Source organism: Notamacropus eugenii, chromosome 3 (genome assembly GCF_028372415.1).
Source record: "Notamacropus eugenii isolate mMacEug1 chromosome 3, mMacEug1.pri_v2, whole genome shotgun sequence".
Classification (NCBI taxonomy): Eukaryota; Metazoa; Chordata; class Mammalia; order Diprotodontia; family Macropodidae; genus Notamacropus; species Notamacropus eugenii.
The window spans coordinates 114879066-114895068 of NC_092874.1; the positions used below are offsets into that span (position 1 = coordinate 114879066).

The following is a 16003-nucleotide window of genomic DNA, read 5'->3' on the forward strand; positions in this document are numbered from 1 at the left end:
ATATTGAGACTTCAGTACTAAGGAGAAGCTCTCTTTTTAGGACTGAAAAATCAGGTGCTGTGTGGAGTGAATGCAATGGTAGGACCAGTTTGATCCTGGAGGAAGATGCTTTCTCCAGATGCCATTATAACTCCCCTCCATGGCCATAGTCTTAAAATTCTACCTGTAGCATTTCTTAATTGCAAAGCAATGAAGAGGCAGCAAGGCTCAGAGACAGATGAATTATATTTATATGTTTGTGTCTGCCTTATCCACTTATTGCAGTGGCCTCATCTTGAGGAAAAGGGATGACACAGATCAGAAGAAACCACAGATAATCTCCAAGATCCATTTCAGCTTATACCTAACCTACAAATACATAACAGATTTTAATGTCACCATTTTCTTTTTCACTGTCCTTCATTTGGTAAAGACATTTACAAACTATGAAATAGTTACAGGGTGATTACTGAAAGGTAGGAAAAGGAACAGAAGACTTGGATAATCCATAGACTGAAATTAAAAAGATGAGGTTTCTTGTAGTAGAAAAGCTACCTTGAGCGATGAGCCTTTAGGAGTGAAACACTTAAATGGTTTCTTGTCATCCGATAGTCCATCTTCTGGTATTTTCTGGCGTTTCTCAGCAGCCTCTGCCCTTCGTCTTTCAATCTCCTCTTTCAGTCTCCTCTTTTCCTCCTAGAAAGAAGCAACATATGAAAAATGCAATAACTTCAAGGTAAAAGGAGAAGTTCAAAACTTGAGTTCTAGTCCCAGCTCTGGCCTTTACTAATTATATATGACCTGGGTCTATTCCTGTAACTGTAATTGATCCTCAGTTGTCATCTATAAAATGGAGGTAACACCTGGCCTTGCCTATTTTACAAGGTTGTTGTAAAGATAAAATGAGACAGGGTATATAAATGTGATTTGTAAATTGCTATTCAGATATAAGATCTTCTTCTTTTTATAATATTTTTCAATAGGAGACAACATGATATATTGGATACAGGATCTGCCTGGGAGTCCAGGAAGGCCAGGGTTCAGATTTTACTTATGACATACTTGCTGTGTGTTATAGGAAAGTCACTTAACTTTTCAGTGCTCTAGGCACTGAAGGCTACACTGTGCAGGCTGTTGTTTGGTATTGATGGAAGGGGTTTCCTCACTGGAAGTGACATCAATGAAACCACAGGTCCAGACTACCCTCACTCCTGTGGCTTCAGAATTATAGTGTCTAAACCATTCAAAAGTTATTGATTCATTTATTGAAAGAAGATTTTTTGATTGACATGGTTATTATAAAAAAATATGTAAAACCTACTATAAATTGAGAATATTAGAAATATTTAAATTCCCACCAATGATTGCCTTTCTGACTTTCTTCATTTTCTCCATTGCTGAGACTGTCTTCTCTTTTCTCCTCAACCTATTGAAATTCCTCAAGGCTTAATCCAAAGAAACATTTCTTTATTTCTATTTTGCTAATTTGCTTAGTGTTGTTTTGTTAAAGACATAGGATTTGGGAGAAGATTTTATCCCTTGATTTGTATCTTAGTTGATGGTTTTTGATGCCAGTATTTAAATTTGTAATAAAAAATGACTCAGTTTGGGGGAGCTAGGTAACTCAGAGGATAGAGCACTGGCCCTGGAGCCAGTAGAACCTGAGTTCAAATCCAGCCTCACTTACTAGCTGTGTGACCCTGGACAAGTGGCTTAACTCTGACTGTCTCTACCAAAAAAGAATGACCCAATTCCTCCATTAGAATCCTAGGGATAAAGATACCTAGAGGTCACGTAGTCTCATTTCCCACCCTTCTGCAGAATTCCTGGTAGGTCATTATCTAGTGTCTTTCAACAATGGCATTAATTTTTAGAAGGTTTTTCTGTATGTTGAACTCAATTCTACCTCTTTACATATCAATAATATAACTTTCAGTGCTTTAAAGTGCTTTCTGCAAAGTGACTTTATGGGGCAGATAATTTGAGAATGGGTATCCTCATTTTATAGATGAAAACATTGAAGCCTACAGAATTTGAATGACTTGCCTAAGGTCATACAGCTTACTTATGATTATTTGAGTAAGGATGCTAATTCACCTCTCCAATCTCCAAGGTCACTGTGCTTTCATATTAGTCCTATTTCTACCTTCCACAGCAATTAAGAACATGACAATTCTTTAACCATTTGTCTCCACCTCAAATTCCTTTGGATTGGTTTCTAGACTCAGAGGCAATTAGTATTCGATGGAACCTTAGACACGAGTCTAGTCCTGGGATTTTTATCATCCTCTCTGTCTTCCTTTGGATGAATTTATGAACATCAGCCTTGAAACATGATATTTATAATTGGACATAATTCACCAGATGTGGTCAGGTTAACATAAAGTACCACGAGACCACTATTCCCAAGACCTGCACACCATATTTCTACTAGTGCCACCTAAGGTGACATTAGCTTTCCTGGCACTTGCATCTCATTGGCAATATTAGCTCTGTCATTATTATTATAGTAACAATAACTAGCATTTGTATAGTTCTTAAAGGATTGATAAACACTCTCTATATATCCTGTCCTTTGATTCTCAAAATATCCCTGTAAGAGATAGATGTCATTAGGTTCATGCTCAAATAAAACTCCCAGATCTTCTCTCTGATTCTTTCACTTTCCATAAATGCTCTTCCCCTCTCCTAATTACTTTGTATTAACATATCTGTGCATATGTTGTATGATGCCAGCATAATGTAAGCTTCTTGAGGGTAAAGACCACTTTGCTTTTCTTCTGTGCCTCCAGAGCATTAACCATAAGAGATGCTGATATTCGCTGAAATGAATGAACTGTTGCCAAGTCAGGTTTCCCCCACCTGATGCTCAAGCAACTAATTCTTTACTTTTATCATACTATATTAAATCTCATTACTTTTAGCTCAGTGTCCTATATCACATAACTAAGCTCTGATTAGATTTGTATCATTTGCTATTCATTTCCAGTGTTAGTCTTGTTTCCTCAGCATTCTTAGGCTGTAAGCTTCTTGGGCACACATATATTACTGCATTTTTTCATGGGAACCAGTATTGTACTGTACACATAAGGGGTGCTCACAAAATACAAATGGGTTGTTTGTTGTTGGATAAACTTTCATAGTGTGATTTGCTACTTTCCTTCCTAAAGAGCTACTGTAGTCTTTATATTAGCTTCATTATACCTCTGTGACATGGGAAGGTGGTACATATGATTAATCTCATCTTGCTGAGAGAACTATGTTATAAAGATATTATATGTTTTGGCCCATGTTTTATGGTGGGTGAACAGTAAACCTGTGTCCCACAGTGCCCCATTTCCAACAAATAGTCAATCTTGGCTTAGGAAAATGGAAAATAAAATCCTGTGGCTAAGAATATTGGTCTAGTGGCTATTTTTTAGGATCCCACAAGATTTCAAAGCTGAATTGCTCTTCATGCCAGTTGGCTTTTGGGAGAGTGTGAAATGCTTTTGGTTAGGTAATTTTAAAAGGCTTGCTAAACAGATAAAAGGGAGGCACTGGTTTGGGGAACCTTCTCACCCTGGATGACTTTGCCCTTACTGCATGATTTATGCTTGCAGGTATTAGTTGATGAGACCAGATTTACATTAGATGGAATAGGCAACATTTTTTAATTTTGAGACTATTGAATTGGTGGGGGAAAAAGTCAAACATATTTTACATGCACCTGGGAAATAAGATATACAGGCAATGGGGTATAGAAATCTACCTTGCCCTATAAGAAAATAGAGGGGATGGGGATAAGAGAAGGGAGGGGTGTGATAGAAGGGAGGGCAGATTAGGGGAAGTGGTAATCAGAATGCATACTGTTTTGGAGGGGAGAGAAAGGGAGAAAATTTAGAACTCAAAATCTTATGGATGTGAATGTTGAACACTGAAAATAAGTAATAAATTTAAAATGATTAAAAAAGAAAACATCAAACATAGGGAGGGCCATATAAGCAAAAAAAATTAAGTTTGTAGGGTTTCTTTGAGTAACAAAATATTAAAAGTTTGAATTACTTGGTTTTAAGATTAAGGATAGGATAAATAAAGGGTTAAAGCTTTCTTCAATAAAAAGAACAAAATGCTTTAAAATATATTTTGATTCAAATTATGGCTAGTTGATGGTTGGAGAAGGGCAGGAGTAAAATGGGAGCAGGAGAAGGGAGGGAGAAAGAAAAAAAGGACAAATAAGAAGGGAAGAGAAGGAAGAAGCTCTACAGACTTTTTATTTGAGTGGGGAGCCTAATTAAGGAAAAGAGTACTTATCATACTCTTCAATTCATTTGGCCTGTGGGTTTTAGTTACCAACAGTTACTTGATAATTTATCTGTGACCATTGCTTTTTAGAAATCACGTAGCTGGCTGATCAGTTTCCAGCTGTTCAACTGCTCTTTACCTTTAAAAACTGTCAGTTATCTCATATAATCTACACAGCATTAGGGGGTATAGGACATACAGGTGTACACTGTAAAATATTCCAACATGAGCAGCTTGATAAACTCATGTACTGTCTGAACAAAGTTCAGAACAGATAACATATTTGGAGTAGAAAGCACAAGACTGCAATGAAAAAGACTTGGGTCTGAATAACTTACTATATAATTCTAGAATGAACAGAAATTTATTCCATTCAGACTTAATGAAACAACAGATCTACATCATCAGCCCTATAGTTGTTCTTAGAAGGATTAAGGAAAATTCACATAATACATGCATTCTTCTGAACTTTCTGATTACATGTTCTCTTTGAAGTTTTGCTGAAAACAGTTTTGTTCTTTATTTAGTATTTAAATTTAAATAGTAATTGTTTCTCTTTTACCCAGGAATCCTGAGGGTCTTCTCCCAATTCGATTTTTCTTTTTATTAAAGATGCCATCCCTTGAGCAACTACTTAAAGAAGCCTATTCATTGAATGTGTATCTCACTCAAAGTGAGAATGAGATAAGACCTTAGCCGGAAAGGACTAGGGTCGCACATTGCATCCTGGGCCCATCTCCAGCCATGAATATCTGGTCACTGGATCCAGATGGCTCAGGAGAAGAAAGTGAGGTTGGTGACCTTGCACAGCCCTCCCTCACTCAAATCAAAGTCAGCTGCAAGTCATGTCATCATCTTGTCATGGCGAACAAAGGACAAACACAATGACCCTTAAAAATATTTAAAGCTCTTTGCTGAATGAAATAATGAGGGAGGTGTGGGCTTTTAAGGTATCTGGAGGTGGGGAGAGGAGATTAATCCCTGGGCTGGTGCCTGGGTGGTGGGTTAAGGCTCTTTCCACTCTGCTTTAAGTCAGCTCACTCCTCTCACTCCATTATTAACTCCTCTCACTCCATTATTACCTCCTCTCTGACTTTTCTCTCAGCCTCCTCTTGCTTCTTCCTCTGCTCCTCCTCCTCCAGAACCTTCCTACGTTCTTCTCTCTTCTTTTTCAACTCTTCAAGCTCTAAGGCGGCCTCCTGCTGCTTTTGTTTTAGCTTCTCAAACTCTTCGCTCTCTGTCTCACCCCTGCGGCGGCGCAGCTCCTCCAGCCTCTTGCCAGCCTCCACTTGGGATGTGGGCTCAGCCTCCTTGGTGTCCACACTCCCTTTCCCACCACTTCGACTACAAGGGAAACCAGAAGGAAAACCTTTTATAGACAACAGCCTCAGCAAACTCTGCACATAGGCAGCTTAGGTGGCTGCCTGCTCAGTATGACTTGAGGGATGCCACCAATTTATTTATTAAAACAAATTGAAATTTATAAGTATAAATATAAAACACATATATAAATATGTAAAACTTAAAAAATAAAATAAAATAAATTGCATTTTTTAAAAATGTCACTACCAATTAGCCTCCTCTTCTACTTGAACCGAAATCCCTAGCAGCATCACTAAAAGAAAGCCATAGGCGTGGCACTCTGGAAGGTCATCTGTTAAAAAAAATATTGGTGGCCCCTGAGAGTAACCACAGTTCAGGATATTCTGAATAAATGAAACTACATGGCATAAGGTGAAAGGAGCCCTTAGGTGTGCATGCAGGGCAGGTTGGAACACTAAAATAAATTCACTTGCTTTGGAATTGGGTTTCTGGCTTGTGCAGAATGTAGTGCTGCCAGTTTCCTGGATCATTTGTCTACTGCTCATTAATAACATACAGGCACTCGGTTCTCTCGAACTCTAGATTTGGAATTAGGAACATCTAGATTCCTAATTCTACCTCAGACACCTACTAACTTTGTGACTCTGGGCAGTTCCCTTAATCTTTCTGATCCTTCATTTTAACTATCTGTAAAATGGAAATTGTAGTACTCCATCATAGGACCAAATAACGTAATATTTATAAAGCACTTAACAGTGTCTGGTGCTGAGGAGGTGCCTAATAAATGCTTGTTTTCTTCCTTTGCAAAGCTTAAAAGTGCTATATAAATACGAACTATTATTATCATCATTCTCATCATTACTGGTATTGAAATTCTGTCAACCTGTGGGTTCTATTTCACAGAATTTTAGAGCTGGAAGAGATTTTAGAAATCCTCTCCATCCAACCCCCTCATTTTTCCAAGAAGCAGTATCCATGCCCATCCCACAACTTTTTCATTCCTCTCCATTAGTGGTCAACACCATCACAAACATTGAACTGCTCTGACCATAAAATCACAGCCTGTTAGAATGGGAAGTAACTTTTGTCCTGATATGGGGTTTCAAACTGTGTTCCTGCTTGTTCTGAAGTACGCTGTCCTTTGTCAAAATCAATTTATTAGGAGATAGGAATCTAACTTTCAGTTAGAAGAAAGAGGGACTGGACATCTAACCTTGTTTCTGTAAGTATTACTGAAAGTACAACCCCCCAAGAGAAGAATCTATGAGAAAGGAGGTCTGAAGTTGAAGGGTTTCATCTGGTCCCATTATCTGAGAGAAAAGTATCCATCTGGCAAGGAAGGATTGCCATATAAGTCTATATGAAGAGCATGGGCCTGTCTCTGCTGAGCAGAACAGATCTTAAGGACTGATAAAGACCTTAATGACATTGCTGTAGCATAGGGAACTATAAAAAGATGGTGTTTTGAGGTATCCTGCAAGAGTCCCTCAAATTTATAATCTGGTTACATGAGAATTATTTGGAAGGTTTTACATGTTCTCCTAAAAAGCAGCAGGGGTAGCATGGTATAGCAATTGTGTCTGTGAAGACCTAGATTCAGATCCGGCCTCTGCAAATCATTTGAATTTTCTGAGCCTCATGCAACTCATTCCCTACTTAAAAGTCCCTGCTTCTCCACTGAGACTGGCTGCAATGAGGAGCACTCCCCCCACCCTAATAAAGTTGGAATCCCAGCTGGAGAACTGGAAGGGAGTCTGGAGGTCTCCTATTCCAATAGCCTCATTCTGGAAAGGAGAAAACTGAGGCCCAGAAAAAGCCCCCAGGGGACCGACACAGCTGGGATTCCAATGTGTATCCTGTCACTTCAGATCTAGCACCCTGTCACACCACAAGTCATCTGAATAATAAAAAAACAGAGATATAATATGAAATGACTTATATAACTCTAATCATGTTATTATTGAAAGCATCATCAATTAACCTGAATAGCTGTATAACAATAGCCCACATTGGGCAGCTAGGTGGCACAGCGGATAGAGTGCCAGGCCTGGAGTCAGGAAGATTCCTCTTCTTGAGTTCAAATCCAGCCTCAGATACTTCCTAGCTGTGTGACCTGAGGGAAGTCACTTCACCCTGTTGTTTCCTGAGTTTCCTCATCTGTAAAATGAGTTGTAGAAGAAAATGGCAAACCTCTCCAGTATCTTTGCCAAGAAAACCCCAAATGGGGTCATGATGAATTGGACATGACTGAACCACAAAAAGAACAAATACGCCATAATGCTTCTCATATATATGAGGCATATACATACAAACACATGGACATAAACATATGTATGTAAACATAGTATAGAACTCTTAGAAAGATTATCTTTGAAAGTAATCTATGTTGCAATATATGTACACATATATACATACATGTACATACATATAGATGTATACTAAAGCCACAAGGAATGATGATTAGAGAGCTAGCCTTGGAATCAGGAAGCCCTGGGTTCCAGTCCTACCACTGACATATATAGGCTGTGTGATGCTGGGCAAGGCACTTTACCTTGAGCGTCCCAGGCAACTCTTGCTTAGATAGTAAGTTGAAGAATAGGTGCAATTTACATCATTAGAGGGAATTTCCTCACTGGGGTTCCCTGTATCAGCGAAAGATGCCCTTCCATCATTCCTGGGTAATTTTGAATTCCCTAGGGTACCTGACATCTTACAGATATGTTTTTCCATTCCTATGCCTTTTTACTTCTTTCTACCATTTTGAATTCAAGACAACTTCCTAGTTATAGAAACATGGCTACTTTAGAGCTTAATTGGTTTACAAGGGCTTCTATTACCAAGAAAGATGAATCTCTCACTTGAAGGTTTCTGTCATTATTCCTAGGACCTTGGTAGCTTGACCACTCTATAGGGATTGTATCATCAAGGAATGTCCCTTTCCTGGTCAAAGGGATCATGTGCTACCACTAGATGGTGCTCAGCTTTCTTTTCAGAAGTTAAATCTTTCCAGCCAGATCAGAAAACTGAGAAAGTGGGTGACTCTCTTCTTTCTCCTGTCCCTGCTCCCATATAGAGCATATCATAAGATCATGGATCTGGAGGAGGAAAGGGACCTCAGGAGCTAGAGTCCAACCCCCCCCCCCCCCCCCCATCTTACAGATGGTAAAACAGATTCAGAAGGATTTGAACTCAAGCTTTCTAACTCCAAAATCAGTGCTCTACCTTCTGTAATAAGATCCACTTTCCCTTTCAGGGAAGTTCTTCCTCCTTTCTGGCCAGAACCTTACTCAAATTCACAAATAAGATAATAGGAGTTTTCTTTTCTTCTGGTCTCTGTAACTTTTCTTGTCCATTGAAGAGAAGGAGCCAGAAAGATGAATTCCCCTTATTCAGCCACTGACATCCTGCTACCTCCTTTCTTAGGATGTGGGCTATTTAATTGTTTCCTGTTTCTCCAGAAGGGGCAATCTTACCTCATTCTTCCTCTGAAGCCTTTGGGCAGTCAGCTGATTATTAGCTAAATTAGCTTCCTACCAACAGAAACTTTTTCACCCCTTTCTCATAAACAAACTTTTCCTGCACACAGAGCATCTTTTGGACAATTAAGCAATATAATTTTCTTGCCCTCTGAGACCACATCTTGGCTTCCAGTATCCAATCTGCTTCCAAGCCCACTATCCACTGTCAACTTTTGGTCAGAGTATGATCTCCAACACTACTTCTTTCTGCCTCTTTCCTACTTTCAAGAACTAACCACCACTGAATATACTTCGTCCTTGTGTTGTCTAGGGTCTCCTTTACATGGACCAGATTCAATTTTCCAACAAAAGTGGCATTTTAGGGAGACTGGATTCATCTGCATCTCAGACTCAGGGAGAAGAGTTTAAAGACTCCCCTTTGTTATATCTCCATCATCTCCACAGCACCAAAGGGCAATGGTATGAGAAACAAAGAGTAACTGAGACAGTATCTGGTAAGTGACTCTTTCACTTGACAATGCCTTGAGTTCAGAAGTCAATGTAGGGAGGTGGCATAAGGCAGCCAAATGATCATAGAATCTGGAGTCCAAACCCTGTCTCTTCCACTTAGTACCTATGTGCCCATTTCTGAACCTCAGTTTTTTCGCCTGTAAAATAAGGAAGCTGACCTAAGTGGCTGAAAACTGTATTGTCCTTTAGTGATACATATTTATATATACATACATATATTAATATATACTTACATATATGTGTGTATACACACACATACTCTTTTTTTTCCATCTGGCTATCAATCATCCCTAGAACATGTCTTTGGACATGACAACATGAGTTATCTGCCCAAAGTGAGGAACTGAACTGGCTTACTGACATTCTTCTGTCTTGGTATCTCCTATCACATATCTGCAAAGTGGCCAGAGGTGCAAGTGTTCTGCATAAGGACTGAACTCATGCCCATAGCTTTATTAATACTATATTCTAATCAGCTAACCTAAGCAATTAAGGAACAAACACTTATTATGTGCCAGGAACTATGCTAAGCTCTGGGAATACGGAACCAAAGATGAAACAGTCCCTGCTCTCAAAGACCTTGCATCCTAATGGGGGAAATGAAATGATCACACACACACATACACAAATACACATACGAATCAATACAGATTGTATGTATGAATATATATACATACTTACATACATGCACATATAATAAACACAAAGTCATTTGTGTATAGGATATGTATATAGGTAGGGCTAGATACATAACTCTGGGAATCATTGGCATAGAGATGATAATTGAACCCATGGGAGCTGACATGAAGCAGAGAATGAATACAGAGAAAATAGAGAAGCAGGCCCTGGTCAGAGTCATGGGGAGACATCCAAAGTTAGTTGGTATGACATGAATAATGAATCAACAAAGGTGACTGAGAAAAACCAGGCAGGGAATTCTCCCAAGGAGAACTGGGAGAAAGCAGCATCATGAAAACTAGAGAGGAAAGAGTATCTGGGAGGAGAGGGAGACAAATAGGGTTAAGTGCTTCAGAGAGATCAAGAAAGATGAAGATTGGGAAGAGGTTGATAAGGTTCCACAATTAAGAGATCAGTGCTAAATTTGGAGAGAGCAGTTTCAGTTGAGTAATGAGGTCAGGAGAGAGATTGCAGGGAGTTAAGAGAGAAAAAGAAAAAGTGAAGAAATTGAGTACAAATGACTTTTCCTAGGGAGTTTGACTAAAAAAGAGAGGAGGAAGGTAGGATGATAGTTGACAAAGATGTTGGGACCTAGGGAGGGTTGGTTTTTGGGTTTTTTTTAGGATGGGGGAGATGGGCATGTTTATAGGCAGCAGAGAAGGAACCAGTAGAGGGGAAGAGATTGAAGATTATAGAGGAAGGATAATAATGGAGACAATCTGCTGGAGAAGATGGGAGAGGAGTGAATCGGGGTACATGTAATGGGGTTAATTTTGGTGCAAAGGGCCATCTTCAAATCAAATGAGATACAATTTATAAAGTGCTTAGCACAGTGCATGGCACATAGTAGGTGCTCTATAGATGCGTATTCCCTTCCCCTTTTCCTCTTTCTATCCCTTTTTCATTAGGGACTGGATAAAGAGTACAGAGTTGGGGATGATGTCAAGGGGTTATGAGATGAAGTGTTAGAGAAGGAGAAGAAAAAAGGGGACACTTGGAGAATGGCTTTAATATTTTTGGTAAAGTAAGTATAAGACAGGGACCACAGTTAAGGAAGTGGGGGGTGGGGAGAAGATGCTGTGGGAGACTTGAGGGGAGAAGAGAAGGTTTGGAAAGACATGATGAGAGTGGGATAGAGAATCAATTATGGAGAAGTGCTTTGCTGTAGTGAGGTCCCAGGAGTGGATCCAGTCAGTACAGTCACGTCACCTCTTCCAGAACCTCTCAATAGTACACGAGTAGAAGCAGACAAGGTAGATGGAATACCAAGAATGGATTGAACAAGATAAATATGAAGAAAGGGAGCATGACTTCCTTTTGAGGGTGTCTGTGTTGGCAGAGGTTACTGATGTGGTATTTTCCTTAAGCATGGGTCTAACCTTGTTACTCCTCTACTCAATAAAATCCGGTTGTTCCCTATTGCCTCTGGGATAAAATATCAACTCTGCCTTTCAAAGCGTTTCACAACCTGACCTCATCTCCCTTCTTAGTCTCATTATATAGTACGTCTTTTCTCGCCTTCTGTGGTCCAGCCAAATTGGTCTGCTCGCTGCTCTTCACACTTGGTACTCCATTTGCGGTCTCCAAGACTTTGCACCAGCCATTCCCCAAGCCTGTGATGTACTTACGCCTCACTTCTGCCTCACAGAATTCCTTACCTCCTTGTACTTCCTTCTACGTGAAGCCTTTTCTAATCCTTTCAGCTACAAGTACTCACCCACTAAAAACTGTTATATTAATACTGTATTTATTATGCATATATTTATACGCGTATGTTGTCTTCTTCAACAAAATGTGATCATGTTCATTGAGACCAAAAATGATTTCATTTTTGTGTACCTGGCACAAAAAAAAGTTAAGGACTTCTGCTATAAATTGGTGAGACTAGTTTCTACTTTTCAGAAAAGAAATTAATTTCATTACTTCTAGGGTCATAGTTAGCAGACACTGCTAAATGGTCTCTGTCTCTTACCTGAAAATATTCTCTGTGTGTTTAAGTTTATGAGTTGTAAGCTCTCCATTCTGAGATTTGACTTCTGGAAACCCTTTCTTGCGATCCCAACTGGGTCCCTTGTCCTTGTTGATCTTTTCTTCTTTGATCTATAAAACAGTACATTGTTAGGAAGACAAAATAGCAAAATCTGGGTAAGCTTTGGTCAGGATGACTAAACAAGATCCTCTCACTTCAGGCAAACAGAAAACATGAAGCAGAAATAAATGAATGGGGAGTCTATTGGCTGGGTTGGCCAGCTCCAAAGAGACAACAGGAGGGTGGGTTTAAGATGGAGATGGAGAAGTGAGGACAGATGGAAAGATATTGCTTTTACTATTTCATATGATTTGATTTACCTCACAATTAAGCAACTTGATGAAGGTATAAAATTTCAGATAAAATGTGCTACATAAATTCAAGACAATGGTAACGATAATATTGCCTTGAGTACAAATGCCAGCTTTTAGTGAAGAGGTTAATATATTTCCCCTGTCCTAGTTCACTCATCCTCCTAAACTCCATGTCAGACAGATGGTTGTTATATATTATTTCCACTGTGAAAACTGAGGTATATGGCAGCTGATATTCTAAATACAACACACCTCTCCAATGGCATACTGAGGGCTTAGAACCTAATTCTTCAGACTCATTTTTTGATATAGCTGACCATACCACCTTATTTCAGCTGTTTTTTTTGACAATTATTCTTTAAGCTTACTTCTCTCATACATCTACCTCTTCTTAATTGGCATACTCTTAAAGGAAGAGAATATTTTACTCTTTTCTAATGATTCTCTAACCTTCCTTTGTTTGTTTGCCTCTTTTTCTGCTGGGTTCCACCTCACTGTATTTCGCCTTAAGGATCACAGTCATGTTTCTCCTTTCTCAATCTAAGGTCAAAATCTGTCTACTTATACCTCCTGAGGACAAGGATATCCTGAATTCTACTAGCAGCCATATCATTAACTAGCCAAATTGAGAAAGCTAGGTGGTGCAGTGGATAGAGCACCAGTGCAGGAGTCAGGAGGATCTGAGTTCAAAGCTCACCTCAGACACTTGATACTCACTAGCTGTGTGACCTTGGGCAAGTCACTTAACCCCAATTGCCTCATTCTGGGTCATCTCCTGATTAATATCTGGTCACTGGAGGAGAAGTGAGGCTGGTGACCTGCACAGCCCTCCCTCACTCAAAACAAAGTCAAATGCAAGTTATGTCATTATTTCTCTGATGGTATGGTCTTCTTTGGCAATGAAGGACAAACACACACACACAACTAGCCAAATTACCAATGACTATGGGCAAAACTCACTTAATTTCTTTGAGTCTAATGAGACTAGATTATGTCTAAATTCTCTCTATAGAGTCTGACTACTCTCTCATTCTATAAACTACCATTTGCTTCTGAATTATTTTCTGTAGAGAAAGATCCATAGGAAAAAAACCCAAAGTATGTCATGGACTACCCTGCCCACTCTGATCTGCCCGAACAGGGATATTTATCTGGTGGAGCCCATTGAATCCCTTAATTTATTTCTCTACTATTTCTGTTCTTGAGGAATGAGGTGAGGAAGGAGGGGATGTTAACAGAGACTGCTTCCACCCATATCTGCATCGTACATTCTTTGTGATGAGTTTTATTTTTCATTATTATTTTATTTTTTCTTAGTGGCTATCCTAATCTGTCAAAGAAGCCATATGGCCCTTGAAGAGCCAGATGCCTTTTTCTGCAAGGAAAAGGAGATAGGGTTCTAATTCCTGTGCTATCTAGTTGACTTCAGTGGGAAAGGAACTGCAGAAACAGTAGACTGGACTTTGAACTAGTTTGATCCCAATTCAGAAAAGTCTGAGAATGAAAACTCAAGGGTCCCATTTTCAGTGGTACCCACGAATCAAATGCTGAATCATCTCCACAGGTCAAAAGGAGCAAGGAATAGAGAAATATTCTTTCACTTATTTCTCCTGTTTTGTGGTCAGAGACATTCCATCAAAATGCATTATCTAGTTTACTTGCCAAAATCAAGTTTAAAATAGCACTTGAAAAATAACAAATGCTTAACAGAAGAAGAATCCTTTTTTTCTCCCCTTTTTTCCTCAAGTTTGGCCTTTGTTGGCATAGGGCCTGCTAGATGGGATGCTTGTACTGTCTATGGAAAATTGGACTTTTTTATAAATATGTCAACAAAAACTGGCTAGCTTAGTTTTATTTGAAAAACATTCTTTACAAATAAATAAATATAAAATCATACCATAGATTTTTTGAATTCTATTTTAAGCAAACTAATGAGCAAGAGTCTATGGGAGAATAAGCTCAAGCCAAGTGCTTCCGAGATCCTTTGGGAGAAGTGATAATTCTCTTAGGTTATTTTGATATGGTGAAAAAAATTATTGTTATTTTACAAGAAATGGTATCCAAATGGATGTAGAGTTACCATTGTTTATAGAGTAAAAGGCAGCTTACTCAGCTGGCAAGATTTGGCTTCATATAATTTGGGTAAAAATCCAAGTAGGTTTCACATACTCCCTTCCTGTAGCTGGGGGCTGAGCCATGGGTGTGGTGGGTTAATAGTTCAAATGAGGCATGCCTGTACCAGCATACTTAATTTTTTAAAAATTTTAATGCCCACTAAGCAAATGAGAAAGGGCTGGCATTTCAATGACTTCAGCAGATCTGTTATCATGCCTCAATACCAGAATGGGATCAAGCTGATGGTGGATCACGACATTTCCAAAGTGATTTTAAATGATCATTTGTTAACTACAAAAAACCTGAACTCCCTTTCTGAGTTCAATTTCTAACTTCTAAGCAAGGGAGAAAACTTAAATTAGGACTTCAGACTTAGTTAAAAGAAGTAGCTCATAAAAACCAGTATAATCCTAGTCCAGGAAGCTACACTGGTTAGAAACTAGAAATAGAGGACATGTGGTGGGGAGAGGGAAACAATAACAATAACAAAATAATAAGAAAACTGAGCGATAGAGTCTCAGAGCTGGAAGGGACCCAATGGTCCAAGAAACTTGGTTACACAATACCCTCAGTGTAGATAGTCATCCAGTCTTTGTTTGAAGACCTTCAGTGAAGGGAAACCTGTTAGTCCCTTGGATAGCCCCTTTCACTTTCTAAGAGTTTTAATTATCAGGAATTCCTCTCAATATTGAGCCTAAATTTGCCCTTTTGCAACTTTCACTAATTTTCCCAAGTTCTGAATCCTGAGTCCAAGAGGGGCCGAATCTCTTTTCAACATTGGAAGATTGCAAAGCCATCATGTTGTCCCTCAGGCTTCTATTCTCCCAGTTAAACATCCCTAAATGACTACAATGAATACTATAAACAATTTTTCTGGTTTTTTTTCTGCATTTGGATTTTCATATTTGTACTTGAATGATATCCTGGTTTTTCTTAATTTGACTTACATCTGTATATCAGTCCTGTCTTGGAGGGATTACTACGTTGCAGAAATAGAGAAGACATTACCAATTTTATTTGGTTCCACTTGGCTTCAACTCACCTTACCAGCCCCAAGAGCTATATGACTTAATGTTCCTACTTCTGATAGCCCTAATTTAACCTCTTTCATATACTCTGACAGTCTCAAATATCCAAATTTTAACTTTTGCTAATGACACTAAGTCAGGCTTTCTAACCTAATGTTTGAAACTCAAGAACACAATATTCATAGAAGTAAGACCATTGGCAAATTCATTTACTTACCATACAGTAAAACACCCTGGCACCAGCAACTGTGTGTACCATGGAAA

The 16003-nt window shown here is 38.9% G+C and overlaps 1 protein-coding gene across 17 annotated transcripts in view; it reads right to left on the bottom strand.

Annotated features, from left to right (window-relative positions):
• The window catches only part of CALD1 (caldesmon 1), a 268202-nt gene that overhangs the window by 16733 nt on the left and 235466 nt on the right, over nt 1-16003 (bottom strand). For all 17 annotated transcript variants that reach the window (XM_072652672.1, XM_072652685.1, XM_072652680.1 and 14 more), the window contains 3 exons: nt 12226-12353; nt 5346-5607; nt 535-675 (listed from right to left, as the gene is read on the bottom strand). In XM_072652672.1, the coding sequence (XP_072508773.1) occupies nt 535-675; nt 5346-5607; nt 12226-12353 (531 nt within the window). The remainder of the gene's footprint in view (nt 1-534; nt 676-5345; nt 5608-12225; nt 12354-16003) is intronic.